Genomic DNA, 26,435 nt, shown 5'->3' with positions numbered 1-26,435 from the left:
ACTTTGAAGGCTAGACTGAAGAAACAACCTATAGCCTCAAGAGATAGCAAGCATTCATAGTTCTTGATTGATTCTATGACTATCCCACATACAACTATAGGGATGGCACTGTCAAAATTGCTAATGGGGAGTGAAATCGCAGCAGGAACTCCAATGCCAAACCCAAGACTCCGCCAAGTGGAATGGACAATTTGGTGCAAGAATCATGGAAGTGGCCTCTTTTGGTTGAATGGCATGATCAAGACCAGTGACTTCTAAAGTTCATGTAGGTGCGACTGCCCTGAAAGAAGGACCATTTGAAAGCTGCAAATTTGCAGACTGTGAGAGCAAAATCTGCCCTCCCTCTCTGAGCCATCAGAAATATTTCAGGAATCTGCTGATTCACCCTCTCCATCTAACATTGTTGAATCCTCAGAATCAGAGATGGACATGAAGGAAGTACCCGAGAACTCTGTGGGAAGCTAGAGAAGTGATTGCTGGGCCTCTTGCTGAGATATTTGTATCATTGATAGTCACAGGTGAGGTGCCGGAAGACTGGAGGTTGGCAAACATGGTGCCACTGTTTAAGAAGGGCAGTAAAGACAAGCCAGGGAACTATAGACCAGTGAGCCTGACCTCGGTGGTGGGCAAGTTGTTGGAGGGAATCCTGAGGGACAGGACGTACATATATTTGGAAAGGCAAGGACTGATTCGGGATAGTCAACATGGCTTTGTGTGTGGGAAATCATGTCTCACAAACTTGATTGAGTTTTTTGAAGAAGTAACAAAGAAGATTGATGAGGGCAGAGCAGTATAAGTGATCTATATGGACTTCAGCAAGGCGTTCGACAAGGTTCCCCATGGGAGACTGATTAGCAAGGTTAGATCTCATGGAATACATGGAGAACTAGCCATTTGGATACAGAACTGGCTCAAAGGTAGAAGACAGAGGGTGGTGGGTGGAGGGTTGTTTTTCAGACTGGAGGCCTGTGACCAGTGGAGTGCCACAAGGATCGGTGCTGGGCCCTCTACTTTTTGTCATTTACATAAATGATTTGGATGCGAGCATAAGAGGTACAGTTAGTAAGTTTGCAGATGACACCAAAATTGGAGGTGTAGTGGACAGCAAAGAGGGTTACCTCAGATTACAACAGGATCTGGGCCAATGGGTTGAGAAGTGGCAGATGGAGTTTAATTCAGATAAATGCGAGGTGCTGCATTTTGGGAAAGCAAATCTTAGCAGGACTTATACACTTAATGGTAAGGTACTAGGGAGTGTTGCTGAACAAAGAGGCCTTGGAGTGCAGGTTCATTGCTACTTGAAAGTGGAGTTGCAGGTAGATCGGACAGTGAAGAAGGCGTTTGGTATGCTTTCCTTTATTGGTCAGAGTATTGAGTACAGGAGTTGGGACGTCATGTTGCAGCTGTACAGGACATTGGTTAGGCCACTGTTGGAATATTGTGTGCAATTCTGGTCTCCTTCCTATCGGAAAGATGTTGTGAAACATGAAAGGGTTCAGAAAAGATTTACAAGGATGTTGCTAGGGTTGGAGGATTTGAGCTACAGGGAGAGGCTAAACAGGCTGGGGCTGTTTTCCTTGGAGTGTCGGAGGCTGAGAGGTGACCTTATAGAGGTTTACAAAATTATGAGGGACATGTATAGGATAAATAGACAAAGTCTTTTCCCTGGGTTCCGGTAGTCCAGAACTAGAGGGCATAGGTTTAGGGTGAGAGGAAAAAGATATAAAAGAGACCTAAGGGGCAACTTTTTCATGCAGAGGGTGGTACGTGTATGGAATGAGCTGCCAGAGGATGTGGTGGAGGCTGGTACAATTGTAACATTTAAGAGGCATCTGGATAGGTATACAAATAGAAAGGGTTTGGAGGGATATGGACCGGGTACTGGCATGTGGGACTAGATTGGATTGGGATATCTGGTCGGCATGGACGGGTTGGACCGAAGGGTCTGATTCCGTGCTGTAAATCTCTATGATTCTATGTAACTACCTTGCCACCTCTGCCTCTGGAAGAAAGGAATGAAAGTCTACCAAGGTGCTCCTAACGCAAGAGGCGAACACCCGGTCATTACACACCTCCCCTGTCTGATGGTGAGTTGAAGGAATCTGACCCAGTGTTAAAACGTCCCAGGAGGCCCTCAAAGGAATTGGACTGTCCTGTGTCCGTGGACTCAGAGGCGGAGGGTTGTAGTATTGTAGCAAGGTTAACCAGCTCAAAATATCAGGTCCCTGATTAGACCAGAATAATAGCTCCAATCAGGGAGACCTGGCTGACAAAAGTGTGAATGTCAGGGTTACTGAACCCCTGAATGCCTGATTCTGAGGCAATGCTATTATCAAAGGCTACGTATTTGTGAATAAAGGGTGATTTGTGATGGGATGTCAGCCTCTGAAAAGTTATTTCAATAACTCTTCTGGCAAGGTGTACTCTCCTAGCTGGAAATGTTCCTTACTTTACAAGATGCAAGTTAGCTTCTTTGCAATCATATATTAGAATGGTCAAAATGGTGTTGCACACATGAAATATATAGTCATATGCATGGTCCTCTGAACTGTACAGAAGACTATGTGAAATCCGATTACGATCTCAATATCCTTCTTGTATAAATCAAATGTACAGAGGGTGTCCTAGAAATCACTTGTCAATATGAATCACATTTATGAAGTACTCTTTGAATTCATACAGATAGCAAAATAGTATTGTCTAAAGTGGTAGCAATTCAAAATTATTTGATGCCAATTAGTAGGGTCAAATTGTTCACACCTTATGGTACTTTGTAGGCAACCGACTGTCCTCACATCAGCACTTAATGTTCCATTTATGCTCTCGAAGTTAACTTGGTGGTTATTTGGAACAGTTATTAAGGAGTATATAGAGCAAGTGCATCCATTCTCACCTAGAGTGCATTATTCCAAGGAAGAGATTTCAAATAACCTTCAGTCAATATCAACAAAAAGAGCTAAACAGATTTACAGGTTCTTTCTTGAGCATGAACACAGCTCTGCTCTTATCTTTAAGAAGTATGAAACTCACATGAGGTGGTCCAAGTACTTATTTTTTGCACTTAAATGTACTTCCATTTCTTGAAACCTAGATGGCACTACGCCTCCTTCTGTACTTTTGCAGAAAATGAGTGAAATAAAATCACCTTACTGATAAAATTGCTGATAACTGAATGCCTTTACACCTTTTTATTGACATATAAATTTATAAGCAATAGTTTTATAAATGTAACTATCAAACAAATAGGGTTAGTTATTATTAGTGGTACAATGGATATGTAGTCAGAGGCTCAGGTTACAGTTGATTATATGACATTAAAATAAAACAAAGAACTGTGAATGCTGGAAATCTGAAAAAAAAAATTGCTGGAGAAACTCAGCAGGTCTGGCAGCATCTGTAGAGAGAAAACAGTTCACATTTTGAGTCTAATGATACTGCTAATGATGGGTTATTTTAACAGATGCCACAGATAGGAAAACTTCCTCTGCTAAGAACCTACCTCGAACTGCATGAGCAACATTTCATTTTTGAATTGTCAGGAAGCTTATATGCATTAGATGTGGACATTTTTGGGAACCTAAATAATATGGCAAGGTTCACTGTATGAAACACACCCAGCATTGACAAAGATCACCTAAGGATCACAGAGCTGGACCACCATGTCTGTGCCAGTTCTGCAAAGGAGCATCTGAGCACCATTCTCCTGTCTTCTCTGCCTAACCCTGAACATTGTTTTGTTTCAAATAATCATCATATCCATTTTGAATACCTTGAACTTTTCTCTACAACACTCTTTGACAATGCATTCCAGAGCCTAACCACTCATGAGGATAAATTTTCACACATCACGTTTGGTTCTTTAATTATTTTAAACCTGTGTTCTCTTGTACTCATCCTTTCATGAGTGAGAACAATTTCTCCCCATTTATTCTGTCTAGATTTATTATGACTTTGAATACCTCTGTCAGATCTCTTCTCAATCTTCAGTTCCACAAGGAAAACAATTCCAACTCTCTAACAACCAATATTCACAACTGAAATTCCTCATCCCCAAAATAATTTTCATAATCCTATTTCACACTTTCTCCTATGCTTTCAGACCCTTCCAAAAATGTGGCATCTGAACGTCTTACAATAATCCAGCTTAGGCTAAACTAGCATCATATACAAGTTCAACATAACCTCTTTGCTATCATACTTTGTGCCCCAATTAATAAAGCCTAAAATCTGTACACTTTACTAAATGCTCCCTCAGCCTTTCCTGCCACTTTTTTAATGATTTATGCTTCTTCAGTTCCTTCACCTATTTTAGTATTGCACCTTTATTTTCTACTGTTTTTCCGTTCTTCCTGCTAAAATGTAATACGCCACACTTCTCCGAATGGTCCAGAATTATTATTTACAGATGTTTCCTCACCATTGAAGTCTAACTGACTGATTTGTAGTTGCTTAGATTATTCTTTATACTCTTTTTGGAATAAAGGTAATGTCTGCAATTCTCATTCCCTGATAGCACCCCAAAAATAATTGCCAATACCTCCACAATGTTCACTCTCCCTTCCCTCAGCATCCTTAGATGCTTGGCGAAAGTGAGGACTGCAGATGCTCGAGATCAGAGTCAAGATTAGAATGGTGCTGGAAAGGCACAGCAGGTCAGGCATCATCTGAGGAGCAGGAAAATCGATGTTTCGGGAAAAAGCCCTTCCTGATGAAGGGCTCCTGTCCGAAACATCGATTTTCCTGCTCTTTGGATGCTTTCTCTCCTGCTGTGCTTTTCCAGCATCACTCCAATCCTAAAATGCTTGTCAACTGCAAGTAAAAAATGGCTTATCCATTCAAACCTCTTCATCAATTTCAAACTTTTAAAATGGTTTAATTTTTCCTCTTTCACCGTGGTCTAGGGTGACATCAAAGACTCAGTGAATACTTTGGTTCCATTGAGAATGGATAACTAATGAAAACAATTATTTTATTACAAATTGAAAGAAACAAAAACTGTTAAGTTAGAATATGGAATGTATTTGAACAGTAAGCACAGGCACCATCAGGAAACCAGTGCCCATTGCCATTTATTTCAACTTTATAACACGTCACTGAGTCTACGACAATTTTGGCCTCAGACGATAGTCTTAACTAGCAGAAGCGTACCTGAATGAATCAACAAAGAAGTGATTCATTACCAGGACATTTCTTTCAAGTTCTGACTCAGATTTTTGATATCATAGTGACACTCTAGGGAAACTCAAAATTGCACTGGGGACGCCATGGTGGCTCAGTGGTTAGCACTGCTGCCTCACAGCACCAGGGACCCAGGTTTGATTCCAGCTTCGGTTGACTGTCTGTGTGGAGTTTGCACATTTTCCCCGTTTCTGCGCGGGTTTCCTCTGGGTGCTCCGCTTTCCTCCCATAGTCCAAAGATGTGCAGGTTAGGTGAATTAGCCAATAAATTGCCCACAGTGTTCAGGGATGTGTAGGTTAGATACATTAGTCAGGGGAAATGTAGAGTGATAGGGTTGGGGAATTGGTTTGGGTATGATACTCTTCAGAGGGTCGGTGTGGACTTGTTGGGCAAAATGGCCTGTTTCTACTCTGTAGGGATTCTATGAGTAGTTTAATGAAGGCAATGTCAGTGAAACGTCAATTAATCTAAATTTAATTAAAACATTGTACAGTGATGTCAGATAGGGTTACATTTTGATTTAAAAATTTATGTTGAATGAAGAAAGGTAAAACTGAATTTCCACTACAAACATATTGAAATAAATGAAATAATGATTTCAGTTAAATAATTTACTTTTTTGTTAAAATACAAGATTTTTAACATCACCTTTTGTACTTTCTCAGTGGACAGTATAATTACTATCCTGATCAACATGTGAAAATTGAGTAAGGCCACAGATGTGGGGGAACAGACTGGTGACTTTCACTTTCTAAATTTATATAAAAAAGCATACTCTAGGCAAGGAGTCAACAATTATCATGAAATAATATGGAAAGAAAGAGACAACAAGCTTAGTCTATTTTAATAGAATGATATTTTCATGGATTAGGTTTAGAATACAACATTATATCTTGCCCAAAGTTTGTGAGAAGATTTGTAGCTCGGGTGCTCGTTGCTGTGGTTCTGTTCGCCGAGCTGGAAGTTTTTGTTGCAAACGTTTCGTCCCCTGTCTAGGTGACATCCTCAGTGCTTGGGAGCCTCCTGTGAAGCGCTTCTGTGGTGTTTCCTCTGGCATTTATAGTGGCCTGTCCCTGCCGCTTCCGGTTGTCAGTTTCAGCTGTCCGCTGTAGTGGCCGGTATTTTGGGTCCAGGTCGATGTGTTTGTTGATGGAGTTTGACTGGGACAACACTACCATTATAGGGCAAGCCAAACAAAGAACAGCCAGGGAATTCCTAGAAGCATGGCACTCATCCACAAACTCCATCAACAAACACATCGACCTGGATCCAATATACCGGCCACAACAGCGGACACCTGAAACTGACAACCGGAAGCGGCAGGGACAGGCCACTATAAATGCCGGAGGAAACACCACAGAAGCACTTCACAGGAGGCTCCCAAGCACTGAGGATGTCACCGAGACAGGGGACGAAACGTTTGCAACAAAAACTTCCAGCTCGGCGAACAGAACCACAGCATTATATCTTGCCTGCTAGTTTAAAGATTCTCAGTCAGCACCTTTCAAATTTACAACCACTACCATCTAGAAGGACAAAAGCAGTAAATACATGGGAATACCACCACCTGCTAATTTCCCTCCAAGCCACTCATTATCCTGACTTAGAAATACATCAATGTTCCTTCAGTGTCGCTAGGTCAAAATTCTGGAATTCCCTCTGTAATGGTATTGCAGGCCTACCAATAGCAAATGGACTGCAGTGGTATTGCAAAAGGAGCTTTGAATATTTTAAAGGCAAAAGTAGATTGATTCTTGACAGGTGAAGGTTATCCCGGATAAATGTGAATGTGGAGTAATCAGATCTGTCATGATCTGTCTGAATGGTACAGCAGGTTTGAACCTCTCTCAGAAACAGTTACAATGGCTCACATCAGCACAGCAAAAAATATCTATCAGGAATTGGCATCTCTGTGTAAGCAAGAGGACATTAAAGAATGCCATTCACTTACAGCCACTATTGTCCTACCTGGAACATCCATGGGTCTCTTTTTAAGTGTGGTTATGGCGCTGCCATCTTTTCTTCGAAGTAAAGGGCTACTTCTTCTCTCTGCCACTTTCTGTTTTAATCTGGAGCGTACCTTTAAGTTTGGCTCAGATGCTGTTAGATCAAACACCAGAAATTACATTTTGTGACAACAATACTGACCCTTTTTGTACAAAAGTACAGTTCATTGCGCAGCAGGTTGATCCATTTCAAAGACTCAAGCAGTGTAAAAGATAATTCTGTCTGGCATGTTCAATTTTTAATCAGGATATAAGAAGTAGATCATTCTCAAATGTTTTCCCTCCTCTTCCCACAGTGTGGATTCTTTGTCACAGTATTATTCTATCAATCTGCTGCCCCATCTTGTATGAACTGTTAACTATCCGATAAAACACTCCCAAGTGCTGGCAGTCGTCACACAGCATTGCACCTGAACATAACCTTGCCTGATATCTGTACATGTTGACTTTCTGCTAAACCAGGGTACTTAGGGTACATTTGCTCTATTCCTTATCAATGGATGAAATTGGCAAGTCATTAAAGGGCTGCAACCATACTCAGTGTTCAGAGGATTAATGTAATAGGTTATAACACTACAAGTAACTAGCTATGCAAAGTTTTCTTAGAACAGAAAATGCTGAAAATACTCCAAGTCTGGCAGAATCTGTGAAGAAAGAAACAGGGTTAATGTTTTAGGTAGTGACCCAGTATCTTCTCCTTATATTTCACATTTTGGGCACTGACAGTACTTTTTTTGCCTATGGAAAACGTTTGTCTGTGCTAAGGCAAGCAGTCCATTAATAACATATATATTCAATGACACATCACTATGATGCGCTTTCAGCAGCTAGGAATGACTCATTGATCACAATATGTGAAATCTGTGTGTGTAACCAGCTAACAAAATGCATGTTACAACTTAGGCTAAAGTTCTTACGCATGGAGATAGGGGGATATAAAAGGAATTAAGAGCACAAAGAGGATCAACAAATGCATCACTTTTAAAATGCAAACCTGACTACCACATTTCATACCTTACAGCAGGGTTGAAGGCTTCCTACAAAAAAGTGTTATGCTGTCTCATAACAAAGGTGTAATTTATCATCTTAGAGCTTTTCTTAAAAACAAATTTCCCCCATTTTTAAAAAAAGATAAAAAATCTTCATGAAGGGCTTCTCATGAAAGGAGTTACAATGAGCCACGCTGTGTTCTGAATTTTTAGGCCTCTTCATTAAGTGTATTTCATGCTTAAAAGCACTTTTAGACATTTTCAATAAGCCTTGGGTTACACTTTAATTTCTTTGCAATTCTATATTCGGATTACCCACATTTTACAGTCTATTTGCAAATTCAGAAAGGAATTAGAATTATGTTTTGGTTCTTTAAAACGTAGGTGATTCGGTTAATTATTAGATACTAAATTTATTGAGAAGAACTACTTATTATTAATGCTAATTTACACAAGAACCTTTTGTTTAATTTCAGTTTTAATCTTTCATCCTCAAGCTTTGAACTAAAATTTGTTGTAAGTGTAATGGTTTAACTTGTTTCTTCTATTTAATTTTGAGCTTGTAAATTAACTGTGTTTTAAATGTAAAGCATGAAGCATGAAGATTTTCCAAAGTGTACCTACATGAAATTTGCAACTACAAATATAGTTGAGTTTTTAGAATTTTCTTGGCTATCATCCACAGTAATTTCCAGCTCCATCTCAATTTAACATGATCTCTCTCCCAGTTGGTTTTAACCTCACACTATTGCCAGAGAAAAGGATGAAATCAGTAACTAGGAAACAGTATGGAACAGTCGCCAAAATAATGGGTTACATCTTAACAGTAGTTAATAGGAGGATGTTTCTGCTTATCCAATACTGAATGCTGCATTAGCAGTCTGATAATTTAGCAACAGAGAATGAGGCAAGAGTAGTGAGGCAGATCAGAGCATAACCAGCACACTGATAACTACTTGTGTGCTTTTGGATAACGTTACCCAAGATAGCATGTAAAAGAGATGGTCCTTGGGAGCACAAGAGGTGGCATCACGTTGACAAAGATTGGGGGAGACCAGTCAGACATTTATTGGAATAGACAAGTCCAGAGGTAGCCAAGACGTGATCAAAATAGTCAACAAAGAGTTGTCACAGGTGTCAAATGATGATATGCAAGTAGAAATAGATAGCCTTAGTGACTGCATGAAATGCGATCTGGAGTTCAACTTTTGGGCAAATATCCCTCCCTAAACCTCGACACCTCATCTTCCTCCATAAAAGTTACTTTTTGACCAAACCTTTGGTCATCTTACATAACACTTCCTTCTGTGATTTGGTATTTTATTTCTTTATTCTCTTGTGAAGTCTTGGAATGTTTTATGGAGTTGAAAGTGCTTTATAAGCTGTTGGAATTGGTATAGTTAAAAAGAATCCACATGCCCCATCTTTTCAGAATTTTGTCAATATAATTGTTTATCTAGTCAGTGATAATTATCTAAATTCCGACAAGGTGACAACAAGTCTACAATTGACACTGACAACCCTTGGAATAAAAACAGAGGTTTGTATTCCTTGTTATAATCAGTAACCTCTCCAAGTTCAGCCTAACAGAATCAGTGTGCAGGTGTTAGGTAACCTCAGTGCCAAGGTTGTCATGGTCTTCAGCAAGTTGTCACAGGGCACCAGGCACTCTCAGACTGATTAGCAATGCTTTCAAAAAAGGGGTTTGTGAGGATAGAATAAGCTGGAATAAAGGTTCAGTAAATTTTCCAATATATTGCTTTATACAGAAATAGGACTTGTTTAGTAATGCAGAGAATCACATACCCAAGTTAAGGTCTTTAAAAATAAGACAGGGACAAAACATAGTCACTTTACACTGAACCCAGATGCTGGAAATACCACATAGCTCCAGTAGTGGTAGTAGTATTGGCAATGTTTGCACTACCCATAGTTGCTTGCTTCTGTTCAACACTTTTCCACAACAACAGTGAATTGTGATTTAGTTACACTATGGGCACAAACTGTAGCTTGCCCTTCACTGCCATACGCGCTCCAGCATGCTAGTCTTACAATCAAGCAACCAAAAGAAAAAAGTTTTATATCACCAAGTTTCTACACTTAGTCATGTATAAAATTATGTTGCTCCGAGAATACCGTAGGGGTTGTGAAAATGACAGTGACTGAACAATTAAAGGAATAATTGATATAACATTAGTCTATCTATATCACTTTCTTAAACTATTTTTCCAAATCCAATACCAGGTAAGGTTTTAGAAATGTATTTATGCAGTCCCCCCATCTACACTGTGTATGAAATTTGATGTTTAAAGAAAATAAATTATTATATTTTCCTTTGGCATTTTTCTAACAAGGAAAGAATGTGTTTGCCCACCTGTTTGCATCACTTCCCACTGAGGTAGTCAGATTCATTGCTTTCAAGATGAGCAATTCTTTGACATTTAAAAATCGTGTCATCAAATTAAGATGCATTTTTGATTTTACACATCATACTTAATTTACATAATTTAGATTTACCTCTAAAATTGTACTTACCCCACCCCCCCAGAGGTCAAACAACAAAAACACTCTTTTTAATGTTCAATAAGTACCTTAATAACTTCCTTTGTAAAGTAGGAATGAAAATGACTCTCTCTCATTTCAAACTCCAATTCTAAATTAGAATCTAAACCCAGAATTCCTTGTTCACCATTGTTCACTCAGTATTTCTAAAGTATAGCTGTTTACCTAAAATAGGGACAGTAACATTTTTGCTCACTGTTGCATTAATTGTCTGAGATGATTAGTTAACATGGTGATGTTCTAGGTGTAATGCCAACATTGTCACACCATAACTTGCTCAGCAGAAAAATACTTTATAGACAATTGATCAATGATATGTGATTTTTTTAAAACAATTCATTCATGGGATATGGGTGTCTCTAACTAAGTCAGTATTTATTGCCCATCCCCAATTGCCCAGAGTCAAGCATATTGCTGTGGGTCTGCAGTCACATGTACTGCAGCCCAGGTAAGGATGACAGTTTCCTTCCCTAACGAACATTAGTGAATCAGATGGGTTTTTCTGACAATTGACAATGGATTCGTGGTCATCATTAGACTTTTTAATTCCAGATGTTTATTCCACTCAAATTCCAACATTTGCCATGGCAGGATTTGAACCTGGGTCCCTTGGACATTATCTGGGTCTACAGATTAACAGTCCAGTGATAATACTACTAGGCCATCGCCTTGTCAATAACACTTGTTTTATCTTCATCAGAGTGGCATTTGTGAAATGTGTTGACATTATTCTGAACTTTAAACACTGAAGAGGATACTTTATTTTGTACTGTCGAACTTTGTTGCTCATGCAACAAAGTGTCAGATTCATTCATTAAATTCCTGTGTTCATGTGTTATCCTGCATTTATTACATAGCAAATATTAGGAAACTGAATGAATAGTTATAGTTAAGTAGTATCAGTCTGACTGACTTTGATATCAAAGGAATCTTCATCAATTTCAAATGATAATATCTCAAGAGCTCATCATCAAAGAAACTTATGCAAATTCAAAACAGGAAAAACATAGCTGAAAAGCAAACTAGTTCCCTTTGGAAATCTTTTTAAGGAACTTGTGACTGTTCTCAATACTTAGAAATAATTGAACATTTAACATAAAATCATCTGTGCCACTCTGAATTTTCAGATAAATGTACTTGAAATGAAGTCAGAATAAAAGAATTCTCTTCAACCAAAATCTGGAATGTCATGGCTCAGCATATCTTCCATGCTACTATTACCACCACGCCAGAAGATCAACCCTCATCAATGATGCCATGGTGTGGAGATCCTTGTGTTGGACTGGGGTGAACAGAGTCAGAAGTCTCATGACACCAGATTACAGTCCAACAGGTTTATTTGAAATCACAAGCTTTCAGAGCACTGCTCCTTCGTCAGGTGAAGTCAGCAGTGATCAATAATTAAACAACCAGCAGGAGGTGGAGATTTCACAAAATTCCCAACCTCAATAATGGTGGAGTCCAGTACATCAGGATAAAAGATAAGGCTGAAGCACTTGCATTCATTTTCAGCCATAAGTGCTGAGTAGATAACCCACAGACACATGCATGACTCCACAGATACTGAAGTGCTGTTATGATCTCAGCTGATGTTACTATAGGCAGGTCTGATCCCACAAGGAAATCTGGGCTGAGAGATCACATTTTTGTAAAATTTAATGCATAGTTTTTCATTTCCAAAAGGCGTTCAATAAATTGCCACATAAAAGATTACTGCACAAGAGAGGAGTTCAGTGTCTTGGGCATAATTCCTGGACTGAGGATTATTTAATACACAGATACAATGAGTTGAGATTAACGGGTCTCTTTTAAGTTGGACAGACATAACGAATGGAGTGCCATGAGAAGCAGACCTACATCTTCAATTAACTGTCTGTATTCAGGATTTGGAGGAGGGAACAGTATAAAGTATCCAGAAATAGGTGGAAGGGCATGTTGTGAACGGGACACAAGAAGTCTGTAAAGTGTATAGGTAGGTTGAGTGAATGGTCAAAAATCTCACAAATAGAGTTTAATGTAGGAAAGTGTGAAGTCATGCACTTTGGTAGGAAGAATCAAAGGTTGAGTATTAGATTAGATTAGATTACAGTGTGGAAACAGGCCCTTCGGCCCAACAAGTCCACACCGACCCGCCGAAGCGCAACCCACCCATACCCCTACATTTACCCCTTACCTAACACTATGGGCAATTTAGCACAGCCAATTCACCTGACCTGCACATCTTTGGACTGTGGGAGGAAGCCGGAGCACCCGGTGGAAACCCACACAGGCACGGTGAGAACGTGTAAACTCCACACAGTCAGTCGCCTGAGGTGGGAATTGAACACGGGTCTCCGGCGCTGTGAGGCAGCAGTGTTAACCACTGTGCCACTGTGCCGCCCACCATTATTTAAAGAGAGAGACACCACTGGAAAATGCAGCACAGAGGAATCTGGGTGTTTTTGTGCAGGAAGCACAAAACATGGTCATGCAGGTTCAGCAAGTAATTAAGAAGGCAAAGGGAATTTTGGTGTTGATTTCTCCGGATTTGGAGTTTAAAAATAGGGTATTCTTGTTACAAGTACATGGAGTATTGGTGAGGCTGCACTTGGAGAACTGTGTCTAGTTTGGTCCCTGTATTTAAAAAAGGATTTATTGGCACTAGAGGCAGATCAAAAGAGATTCACTAGATGATTCCAAAGATGAAGGGGTTCACTTATCAAGAGCAGCTAAACAGGTTATGCATTTATACAGAGTCATAAAGAATGAGGGTGAATCATACAAGATTCTGAAGGAGCTTTACAGGGTCGATATTGAGAAGATGTTTCCACAATTGGGGGTACCTCAAACTAGGAAACATACTGTACTTACAAAATAAAGGGATACTCATTTCAAACGGAGATGAAAGGAATTTCTTCTCTTACAGGAAAGTACGTGTCTAGGATTCTCACTCTGGAGTGTGTGGAGGCTAGATTACTAGAAGTATTTAAAGAGGCAACAGGTAGATACGTGAACTATTAAGGAGTTGAGGTCTGGGACAGATCAACCAACATCTTATAGAATGGCTTGGCAGGCGAGAGGGACTGAATGGTCTACTCCTGGTCCTACCTCTTAGATTTCAGTGAAACACGAGCACACAGTCTGCAGATTTGGTTTTAATAATAAAGCAGATATATAATATAGAAAAAACAGGCTAGATGTAACAGTTTTAAAAATTTCAAAATGTGGCAAAACCAAATTTCATTTACTCCCAGGCATCATCATTGTAGTGACTCAAAAGATCAGAGAAATTTCTTCCCTATAAAATCGGTCAGCTTCTTTTCAGTTCCATCCTATGAGACTTGGAGCCTTTTCCCTCGACTATTCATATGGCTGACAGCTTAGATTTCTTCAACCTTTGAACAACCAAACATTCCCTCGACTGGATGTTTCACAACCTACATTCTTTCACTAGAGTAATTTGTTTCCTTAACTGTTCTGAAAAATCTCCTTTTCTAGGAGAGATTATACTTGCTTCTGACCCAGTCAGGTCTCCTTGAAACTGCCCAAAAGCTTAGGAACTAAATCTAAAAGTTGCTCATCCCAGATTTGACCACAGCTAAAAGCTTTTTTCTTCCTCTGTTGAATACCTGCAGATTATAAAAAAATTTCTACTAATGCTTCAGGATACATTTACTGTTTTAAAATCACGGGTCTTAAAAAGTTTGATTTTTAAACTTTTCAGGAAAAATGGCCAACATCCATATACCACTGGTTTATATATATGGCATATGTATACATAAAACTGTCCATATGCAGAAACACCGGGACAATATGCAGACTGAGACTGATCAATAGCAAGCAGCATGAGCACAATATATGTACCAAACAATTTGTCATGATGTTCAAGGACATTACCATTGCTATCAAATCTGGGGCGTTACCATGGATGAAAAGTGAACTGAACTAGCCACTTAAATACAGCAACCAAAAGAGCAGGTCAGAGTCTAGGAATTCTGTAGTGAGTAATTCTCCTTCTGACTCCCCAAAGCCTGCCCACCATTTACAAAGCACAAGTCAGGAGTGTAATGGAACATCCTCAATTTTCTTGGTTGTTTGCAACTCTAACAATACTCAAGATGCTCAACATCATCCAGGACAAAGCTGCCTGCTTGACTGGTACCACATCCATCTCCTTCAACATCCACTCCCTCCACTATGGATGCACAGTAGCAGCAACTGCAATATGCCAGTGTCTTTCAAACCCATAACCACTACCACTGAGAAGATTTGGGCAGATCCATGGGAACAGCATCAGCTGCAAGTACCACTCAATTACCACACCATCCTGACTTGGAACTATATCACTGTTCCTTCACTGTAGCCGATTCAAAATTCAGGATCTCCCTTCCAAATAGCACTGTATGTATCTCTAATCTCCAAGGAGTGCAACAGTTCAAGAATATAGGTCCCCAGCACCTTCTCGAGGGCTTTACATGAGATGGGCAACAAATGTTGCCCATGTTGACAATGCGTATATTCTAAAAAAGAATCACATTTGAGAAACAATCTGAAGTTTGGTTCATAGGAACAAGGGTGGCCATTCAGGCCATCAAGACTGCTCCATCATTTAATCCTATCATGGCTGATCAAATACTTCAGTGTCTTTTATCCACATTGTCCCTTTACACCAGTGATCATCAAAATTTTATCCACCTCTACTATAAACATATTTAGATAACCAAGTTTCCACACCCTGTTGGGATAGCGAATTCCAAAGATTCACCATCCCCTAAGTAAAATAATTTCCAACCCAAGTGCCATTGACCTTATTTTACAAATTGTACCCCTGGTTCTAGATTCCTCAATCAGGAGAAACAGCTTACTTGCGCCTGCCTATTCCTTTATTTTGTAATTTGTAAGTTTCAATGAAATCATCTCTTGTTCTTTGACACTCCAGAGAATATGGGCCCATTTTGCCCAATCTCTCCCTTTGGATAGTCTTACCAATCTTGGAATAAACCTGGTGAACCTTTGTCACATTCTCTTTCTGGAAATAATATCTTTCCTGAGATAAGGAGACTAAAAATGCATGCAGTATATCAGGTGTGCTCGAATCAAACTCCCATACAACTGAAGCAAAGATTTCATTACTCCTGTACTCAAATTTTCATGTGATAAAGACTAACATTCCATTAACCTTCTTAATAAACTTATTACACTTGCACATTAACCTTCAGTGACTTATTGATGAGGACTGCCAGGTCCCTTTGCATAACTACACTTTTCAACCTCTTGCCTTTTAAGAAATACTCTGCAAATCTGTTCTTTGGACCAAATTGGATAATTTCACATTTTCCACGTCATAGTCTATCTGCCATGTTCTAACCCAATTATTAAGCTTTTCCAAGTCATTCAGAAATATTTTAAATCTTCCTCAAAGCACACGTTGCTGCTTAGCTTTGTATCAACTTCAACATTAAGCAATTAAATCTCAAAATGCTTAAAGTGTATGTAAATACTATTTGATTAAAATTTCATTGGCTTGAATTGCTAACTGTTTTTCTTTCCAGAGAGACTGCTATATCTGCTCCGTTTCAAAATCTTCTGTTTTTATTTCAGATTTTTAACATATCCAATAAACCCAGTTCTGATTCTAGAACAATCACTTCTGCAGAATAGTGTGATTAAAAAAAAGCATCTATGCAAGTATTAATCCTACACATCATAATCTAAACAATTTAAGAACAGTTGTCGTCCCTTGGCTTGAAGATAAAATTGTGTGCACATTCCCTCAAGTGTTGGCCCAGAGAAGCTCTTGTTCACCACAGCAAATTACTTGTCGATTACAAGGCCCATTGGGTCAGTATGCATTCAGTTTTAATGACAAGTTGTAAGAATATTCCGTTTGACTGTGCGTGGGCGCTGGACAATGAATGCGCAGACAGAACGGGAGTGATTGGTCTGCTGTTTGACAGGAAATGTATGTGGGCAGATGTCAAAGATCACCTCTTCAACTCAAGAGACAGAACATTTAATGCTAAGCTCAACAAAGCAGCTACACAAATTACAGGCTTCTTCGTATCAACCCACTCATGCAGTTTCAGCTTCCTTTGAATTACAGTACTCTCAATGGTAGAAGCTTTGTTGTTCTTAAATAGTGGTGACCTATGCAAAAAGCCTTTAATTTATCTACTCACAACTGGGATTCTTTTATTCATTTTCATCTGAATTTAATTGGTATTACCTCCTTGAAATACTGTACTTCTCTAAAAATGAGCATTAAACACAATTTAACAGCTCTCATCATGCAAACTGAATCATAACCTACAAATTGAAGGAAAATATGGCACCATGACTATGCTGCAACATTAACACAAAAGTATATTGCTCCTTTCACTCATAAAAATGCCAGTTTTAAACTAGCCATTCATTCAAGTTTCAAGAACTGTGTAGCAAGTAGCTTTAAAAGCATGATAAAAGGATTGGCCCAAAGGTATTTCTTTTAAAAAAAAACTTTTAATATCAACAAACAAAATTGCAATATGCGATCTTCAATATCAATTAATTTCCTGAATAAGTTAATATTTGGAGTAGATTATATACCTGAATATTATGAACAAGTGTTTAGACTGTAAAGAATTATACTGACCAGGATTATTAGTCAACTCAGCATTGATAATACAATCAAAACTAAGTCAGCGGATCTTTATGATTTTACTCCTTTTAACTAAATCAAATAAAAGCAGAGACTAACAAATCAAATTTTCCTACTTAATAGAATCATAGCACAAAAAAGACCATTCAGCCAATTATGCCTGCAGTGATTCTCCAAATAAGCAAATCATCTACTGCCATTTTCTTGTTTCCTCCAATAACCCTGCGCATTCTCTCTTTTCAGATACCAGTCTAACTCCTTTTGGAATACTTCAATTGAATCTACTTCCACTACATGCTCAGGCAGTGCGTTCCAGACCTTAACCACTCATTGCTTGTCATTTTTGCTTTGTTACCAATTATCGAGTCATACAGCACAACAGATCTTTCGGTCGGAACCAGGCCATGACGAACATAATCGCAAACTAAACTAGTCCCACCTGGATGCTCCTGGTCCATATCCCTCCAAACCCTTCCTATTCACGTATCTATCCAAATATCTTTCGGATGTTGCAATTGTACCCACATCCATCGCGTTCTCAGGAAGTTCATTTCACAAACTTGACTGAATTTTTTGAAGAAGTAATGAAGAGAATTGATGAGGGCAAAGCAGTGGACATGATTTATATGGACTTCAGTAAGGCATTCGATAAGGTTTCCCATGGAAGACAAGTTAGCAAGATTAGATCTCATGGAATAAAAGGAGAACTTGCTCAAAAGTAGTAGACAAAGGGTGGTAGTGGAGGGTTCTTTTTCAGACTGGAGGACTGTGACAAATGGAGTGCCACAAGGATTCGTGCTGGGTTCACTACTTTCGTCATTTATATAAATGATTTGGATGTGGGCATAACAGGAATGGTTAGGAAGTCTGCAGATGACATCAAAATTGGAGGTGTAGTGGACAGTGAAGGAGGTTACCTCCGATTACAATAGGATCTTGATCAGATGGGCCAATGGAATGTGAAGTGGCAGATGGAGTTTAATTTAGATAAATGCGAGGTGCTGCATTTTGGGAAAGCCAATCTTAGCAGGACTTATTCACTTAATGGTAAGATCCTACGGAGTGTTGCTGAACAAAGAGACCTTGGAGTGCAGGTTCATAGCTCCTTGAAAGTGGAGTTGCAGGTAGATCAGATAGTGAAGGCGGCGTTTGGTATGCTTTTATTTATTGGTCACAGTATTGAGTACAGGAGTTGAGAGATCATGTTGCAGCTGTACAGGACATTGGTTAGGCCACTTTTGGAATACTGCATACAATTTTGGTCTCCTTCCTATCAGAAAGATGTCGTGAAACATGAAAGGGTTCAGAAAAGATTTACAAGGACGTTGCCAGGGTTGGAGGATTTGAGCTATAGGGAGAGATTGAATAGGCTGGGACTGTTTTCCCTGGAGCATCAGAGGCTGAGGGGTGACCTTATAGCGGTTTATAAAATGAGGGGCATGGATAGGATAAATAGACAAAGTCTCTTCCCTGGGGTGGGGGAGTCCAGAACTAGAGGGTATAGGTTTAGAGGGAGAGGGAAAGGATATAAAAGAGATCTCAGGGGCAACATTTTCACACAAAGGGTGGTACGTGTATGGAATGAGCTGCCAGAGGAAGTGGTGGAGGCTAGTACAATTGCAACATTTAAAAGGCATCTGGATGGGTATATGAATAGGAAGGGTTTGGAGGGATATGGACTGGGTGCTGGCAGGTGGGACTAGATTGGGTTGGGATATCGGCATGGATAAGTTGGACCGAAGGATCTGTTTCCATGCTGTACATCTCTATGACTCTGTGACTTTGACGTGAACCAACTTCGGTGCAAAATATTTGTCTCATGTCTTTTTTAAATCTCCCTCACATTAAAAATATGCCCCCTTGTCTTGAAAGCCCCCATCCTAGGGAAAAGACAACTACAATGAATTCTATCCTTGCCTCTCATTATTTTATAAATGTCTATCAGATTTATGTTAAATCTGCACCCTCCTGCCCTTAGTCCTTGCAAGAAGAGGAAGCTTTCTCCTGATCTACATTGTCTAGATCTCTCATGATTGTTAATTGCCCCATAAAATTTCTTCTCAGCCTTCTTTTCTCCAAAGACTGCTCTAGACTAGACCAATAAGTGAAAGTTGTGGAGAACAGAAAGAAAATCATTTGACCCTTGGAGAGGTTTGAGTTCATTAGTGACAGGCGACACTGATTGTGAAAAAACAAGTTGTGCATGACCAATCTAACAAGTTTTTGTTAAAGTAACAGAAGTTTAATGAGAGAAATGCAGTCAATGTTGACTATATGAATTTTTAAAAAAGTGATAAAGTATCAGATAAAAGGTATCGGATAAAATAAATGTGGCTAAAAAGAAACTGCTATGATAAATGGTTTTATTTTCCATATTAGAAAATAGTAGAGAGTGGTGCTCCCAAAGTTCAGTACATGGACTATTTTTTAAAATATATAATGGAATTACTTAAATATATGAAGTAAAAATGTTAAAATTTTCTGATGATACCAGACATGAAGGAGTAGCAAACAGTGAGTATGGTATGAATTGTTTACAAAAGGACACCATTAGGATAGCAGAACGGGCAGACAAGTGGAAGATATATTTTAATCCAAGAAAGGATAAGCGATGCATTTTGCTAGAAGGAATAATCATAGGCAATATAAAATTAATTGCACAGTTCTAAATAATGCATGGGAATACAGTCCTGGTGCTGATTCTGCACAGATCTTTGTTAATAGCAGCATTTAACGAGGAAGTAGCTTAATAAATAGAGGCATTGAGTACAAAAGCACAGTAGTTGTGCTGAGTCTTTGCATAGCTCTGGTTAGGCGATGTCAAGAGCAGTGTGTCCAGTTCTGGTCACTACACTTTAGGAAGAATGTGATGCTCCTTGAAAGAAGATTTACCAAACTGATTCCAGGAATGGGATATGCAGCTACAAGATTAGTTTGGAGAAACAGAGATTGACTTCCTTATTACAGTAAAGGAGATTTGGTACTTGCTGCCCATGAGGGTACTGAAAACAAGACCATAAGACATAGGAGCGGAAGTAAGGCCATTCGACCCATTGAGTCCACTCCGCCATTCAATCATGGCTGATGGGTATTTCAACTCCACTTACCTGCATTCTCCCCGTAGCCCTTAATTCCTTGTGACATCAAGAATTTATGAATTTCTGCCTTGAAGACATTTAGCGTCCCAGTCTCCACTACACTGTGGCAATGAATTCCACAGGCCCACCACTCTCTGGCTGAAGAAATGTCTCCGCATTTCTGTTCTGAATTTACCGCCTCTAATTCTCAGGCTGTGTCCACGGGTCCTAGTCTCCTCGCCTAATGGAAACAATTTCCTAGCGTCCACCCTCTCCAAGACATGTATTATCTTGTAAGTTTCTATTAGATCTTCCCTTAATCTTCTAAACTCCAATGAATACAATCCCAGGATCCTCAGCCGTTCCTCATATGTTAGACCTACCATTCCAGGGATCATCCGTGTGAATCTCTGCTGGACACGCTCCAATGCCAGTATGTCCTTCCTGAGGTGTGGGGACTAAAACTGGACACAGTACTCCAAATGGGGCCTAACCAGAGCTTTATATAGTCTCAGTAGCACAACAGTGCTTTTATATTCCAACCCTCTTGAGATAATTGACAACATTGCATTCGCTTTCTTAATCACGGACTCAACCTGCATGTTTACCTTTAGAGAATCATCAACTAGCACTCCCAGATCCCTCTGTACTTTGGCTTTACGAATTTTCTCACTGTTTAGAAAGTAATCCATGCTTCTATTCTTTTTTCCAAAGTGCAAGACCTCGCATTTGCTCACATTGAATTCCATCAGCCATTTTGTGGACCACTCCTCCAAACTGTCTAGATCCTTCTGCAGCCTCCCCACTTCCTCAGTACTACCTGCCTGTCCACCTAACTTTGTATCATCAATAAACTTTGCTAGAATGCCCCCAGTCCCTTCATCCAGATCATTAATATATAATGTGAACAGCTGCGGCCCCAACACTGAACCCTGCGGGACACTGCTTGTCACCGGCTGCCATTCCGAAAAAGAACTTTTATCCCAACTCTCTGCCTTCTGTCAGACAGCCAATCCTCAATCCATACCAGTAGCTCACCTCGAACACCATGGGCCCTCACCTTGCTCAGCAGCCTCCCGTGTGGCACCTTATCAAAGGCCTTTTGGAAGTCTAGGTAGACCACATCCACTGGGTTTCCCTGGTCTAACCTACTTGTCACCTCTTCAAAGAACTCCAACAAGTTTGTCAGGCACGACATCCCCTTACTAAATCCATGTTGACTTGTTCTAATCCGACCCTGCTCTTCCAAGAATTTAATGATCCATCCTTAATGATGGATTCTAGAATTTTACCAACGACCGAGGTTAGGCTAATTGGCCTATAATTTTCCATTTTTTGCCTTGATCCTTTCTTGAACAAGGGGGTTACAACAGCGATCTTCCAATCATCCGGGACTTTCCCTGACTCCAGTGACTTTTGAAAGATCTCAACCAACGCCTCCGCTATTTCCTCAGCCACCTCCCTCAGAACTCTAGGATGTAACCCATCAGGGCCAGGAGATTTATCAATTTTAAGACCTTTTAGCTTTTCTAGCACGTTCTCTTTTGTAATGGCAACCATACTCAACTCAGCCCCCTGACTCCCTTTAATTGTTGGGATATTACTCATGTCTTCCACTGTGAAGTCTGACGCAAAGTACTTATTAAGTTCTCCTGCTATTTCCTTATCTCCCATCACTAAGCTTCCAACATCAGTTTTAAGTGGCCCAATGTCTACTCTTGCCTGTCGTTTGTTTAGAGACGATCAATGATTTCAAAAGGAAACCAGATAGCTACCTGAAGGGAAAAGACTTGCAGGATTATGGGATATAGCGAGAGAACGGGGTCAACTAGCTTGCTTCACAGAAAGCTAACAAAGACTAATTGGGCTGAATGGCTTCCTTTCATAGCTTTTATGATTTAATGACTCCATGTTATATTCAGCTTGGACTGTGATAAGAATTTGCTACATTTGCTGCATGGTGTTTAGAATTTGCTCATCTGGAAACCTATATCTTCTTAGGATTTGCATTAAAATTTAGCATTCTTGGCACTTTTTTTTCACAAATATTTAAAGAACCTGAGCTATTCAGCTGAGATTCCTTAATTATGTACAGAAATTCATGCAAAAAATTTATCTGATTCCAATAAAGATTCACATTGTCAAAATATTTTCAAAAAATTCATAATGAATCATTACATTTCAACAATATGGAATACCAAATTCAATGACCATCGCTACAGTGCTTCCCATTCCCATTTCCCTCTGTGATCCCACTTCAAAACTTAAATTGTGTCAGTCCGTTAGTGAGAGGGATTGCAGATCAAAGCAGGCCGAGCAAGAGGAAGAAAACATTTTGAGGTATTATGGTACAACTAATTTCTTCAAACAGTAAAGGAATGTGTGGAGAAAGGTAGACAGCATTACTAAATTCAAGAGGGAACTGCATTTTTAATGGGGTAGTAATTGAAGCTGGCAAGGATATGTCATATCCTTTAATGGGCGGCACGGTGGCACAGTGGTTAGCACTGCTGCCTCACAGCGCCAGAGACCCGGGTTCAATTCCCGACTCAGGCGACTGACTGTGTGGAGTTTGCACATTCTCCCCGTGTCTGCGTGGGTTTCCTCCGGGTGCTCCGGTTTCCTCCCACAGTCCAAAGATGTGCAGGTCAGGTGAATTGGCCATGCTAAATTGCCAGTAGTGTTAGGTAAGGGGTAGATGTAGGGGTATGGGTGGGTTGCGCTTCGGCGGGGCGGTGTGGACTTGTTGGGCCGAAGGGCCTGTTTCCACACTGTAAGTAATCTAATCTAATCTAATACCTTAAAAATACACTACGTCCAGCCAGATGGACCACACAACAGCTCATTTTTGTGGTCCAAGTTTTGTTTCAAGTTTTAGAAAAATGTATCAAAAAGCAATGAAATGATAGTAGATGCAGATGACATGTAACACCTTACTGTCCAGTTTAACTAAGGCAGGTTTTACATGGTCAAAACCAGAATTAAATTGATTACGTCTATATTGAGGCAAAACTGATAACAAAATCTTGTTTGAACTGCAGTACTATAAAATCTGAAAACTAGAACTGTAGGGTGCCTGCCCACAAATTAGTGTTAAAACAGGGTTCTGAGATAGCCAAGTGAGCTGTTACATACCGAGATTTGTCTAAATAGGCATTCAAAGAGAAAAAAATGAAAACAGTGACTCAGTAAACATGTGAATGATGCCTTTAGCTTGAATTTGTTCATATCTTACAATGGCTGACATTTTGCAGTAAAAAGCATTGAAAAATGTTGGTACATAGTCCTGGAAAAGCTCAGTAATCTTTTTACTGCTTAGTGGTGGTGTTTGGACAAATACAATGTAGTCAGTTGTGTTGTCACTGCAGTTAAAGATGTTCCTGCATGTTTGTGCCTAGGTGGCTTCAGACAGGTTAGAAGGAAGGCATTTATCAGACTTTTGCAGAGTCATTGGTCTCTTCAGAAATGTTTTGGAAGGAAATGGTTAGGAGCCAGTTCTCCAATCACAGGGTACTTTTTCTTCTGCATTTGCTGGTATGACCTAATCAGTGACAAAGAGAAGAACCAGCCTATAATTGGAACGGTGAAGTTGAGTGGCAAAGGGGTGCTAGTGGTTGCAAAGAGAATCAATATGTAAATAGGAATAAATGTTAGGTGTGAAATGAGAAAATAGGTCTGCTTTGCTGAAAGCATCATTATCAATCCCCTTGATTTTTAGTCTGGGCACCTCACCATTTGTTTCACTTGCTCCTTTTCCCCCTTTGTCAATAGCATAAAAACCATCATCTTTCATCTGCTTACAGGTTTAAAGAAGCGCCATATTGGAATTGAAACATTTCTCTCTCCACAGATTCTGCCACACCTGCTGAGTTTCTCTCTTTTATTTTATATTACTGTACATTTGTTACTGGGATATATTTACAAATATTTTTGGTGAAAAGCAACTCCCATAAAGTGTTATTATCCGTTATTTTAACAAACCATTGTAATGGAAAGTTGACTTGAAAATAAGCCTCAGTGTGCATAATGCAAAGCCAAAGTAATTGTATTTGAAAAATCTGAATTGTATTCAAGTAAATGGTGTAATGGAAACAGCAAAAGCAACTGATATCATAACAGCACCCATAATTAGGCCATGTCTGTTACAGGTCAAATAGCTTCACGGGGTAACACAGAAGGAAGATGACTAAACATGAAAGACCAAAACATTTAGAATGAAGAACTGTATTATGAAAGGCTATGAAAAAATGCAAAATGACAGAAATAAATGCAACCAGCATAAATAGATCTCAATGAAAACTGGAACAGATGAGTTTGTTATACTAATAATTTCTCACCCAATTTTCATCATTCAAGTATGAAGACAAGAAATGAAATATTACCAGATCAATGAAGTATGACCTTTGTAAGGTGATTGAATTTTTTTTAAAAAGGCATTCATTTGATATGGGTGTTGCTGCCTCGGCAACATCTATTACCATTCCTGGATGCTTGAGAAAGTGGTGGTTAGTAGATAGTTTCTATAGTATGAAAACATTATTTTTCTAGTTACGTTATATAAATGGTGTAGATGGTAAATAGATTGGCTCAACGTTCTTACTCATTTGAGTCCTGGCAATAGAATCCACCACAAACTAATCAGACATTAATTTCACAAAGAAGCAAAGGAACAAAATCAGTTTGGCCAAGCTCAGTCTTGTTCCTTATGATGAGTGTTCGCCCACTATAGAATACTATCCTTTAGAAGAATCTTTGGTGTGGATATATTGCGAATGAAGGCTGCCCATTAAGTCATTAGCAAGGTTATCATTTATTAGCCACCTCAATTGTCATTGAGCAAGAGGTGCCTTGAATCACTGCAGTCCTGTTAAGTAGGAAGTTCCAAAATTTTGATCGTGTGGTGATAAATGAAAACCCCATATATTTCCAAGTCAGGATGATGTGTGTCTTAGAGGAGAACTGCAGCTAGTGATTTTTGCATGTGTCTGCTAATCTTCCAAGTGGTAAAGTTCTTAGATTTTCCAAAACACCTTGTATGAAATGCACCTTGTATGTGGTACACAGTAGATAGGTGAATTTTTAAATTGATGAATGGGTGCTAATTGAGCAGTGTGTTTTGTCCTGGATGTGGTCAAGCTTCTCAAGGATTGCTAGAGCGGCACCTACCAAATCAAGTGGAAAATATGTCATCTTACACCAAATTGCTGTCCTGCAGATGGTCGACAGGACTTAGAGAGTCACCTGAAGAGTCACGAACAACTGAATATGCAGCTTCTGACCTGATCTTCCGCAACTAATTCAGTTAAGGCTCTAGTCAATAACAGCCTCCCTTTACGTTGATAATGGGAGGTTCAGCAATGGGAATGTCATTCAATGTTAACGGTGTAGGCAAGACTCTAATGGAGATGGTCATTGTGTGCCCTTAGCATTACGAGCCATTTACCAGTCAAAGTCAGGATGCTATCCCAGTCTTGATGTACTTGGGCATAGACTGCTTCATTATCTGAGGAATTTTGAATGGAACACTGTGCAAACATTAGCACTTCTAACCTTGTGATGGAGGGAAGTTTATTGATATAGCAGGTGAAGATGATTAGGACGAGGATGCTATCCTGAAAAAGAGGCTCTGGTGGCATAATGGTAGTGTCCCTAGCTCTGAGCCAGAAGGCCTAGGTTCAAGTCCCACATATTCCAGAGGTGTGTAATAATATTTCTGAACAGACTCATTAGAGAATACTGGGAGTATTTTAGCTGTCCTTTAGCTGAGATGATTGGCTTCTGACAATCACAACCACCTTCCCCTACAATCAGTAGGTTCTAATAGAGGACAGCTTTCCTCAGAGACACAATTTTTGTGAATCACCCCAAAGCTATGCTTGGTTAATTCTCGTCTTAGTGTCAAAGGTAGGCTTCTCATGTAAGCTTTGTACTTCAGCACCTTTATTCATATTTGGACCAAGGCTGCAAGGACATCTGGAATGAAGAGACCCTGGTAGAGCCCTAAGC

General features: G+C 39.6%; 1 protein-coding gene across 12 annotated transcripts in view; it reads right to left on the bottom strand.

Annotated features, from left to right (window-relative positions):
• hdac4 (histone deacetylase 4) overlaps positions 1 to 26,435 on the bottom strand; it is a 528,171-nt gene that overhangs the window by 142,523 nt on the left and 359,213 nt on the right. For 11 of the 12 annotated variants that reach the window (XM_087988782.1, XM_087988780.1, XM_087988779.1 and 8 more), the window contains one exon: positions 7,148 to 7,279. The exons of the other annotated variant lie outside the window; for it this stretch is intronic. In XM_087988782.1, the coding sequence (XP_087844908.1) occupies positions 7,148 to 7,279 (132 nt within the window). The remainder of the gene's footprint in view (positions 1 to 7,147; positions 7,280 to 26,435) is intronic. 12 annotated transcript variants of the gene reach the window in all.

This window comes from Chiloscyllium plagiosum, unplaced genomic scaffold, assembly GCF_037043375.1.
Source record: "Chiloscyllium plagiosum isolate Xiang-an unplaced genomic scaffold, Cpla_swu_hap1 HiC_scaffold_7, whole genome shotgun sequence".
Taxonomy (NCBI): Eukaryota; Metazoa; Chordata; class Chondrichthyes; order Orectolobiformes; family Hemiscylliidae; genus Chiloscyllium; species Chiloscyllium plagiosum.
Note: the sequence above shows the minus strand (reverse complement) of the source record. Positions and strands in the feature narration are given on the sequence as shown.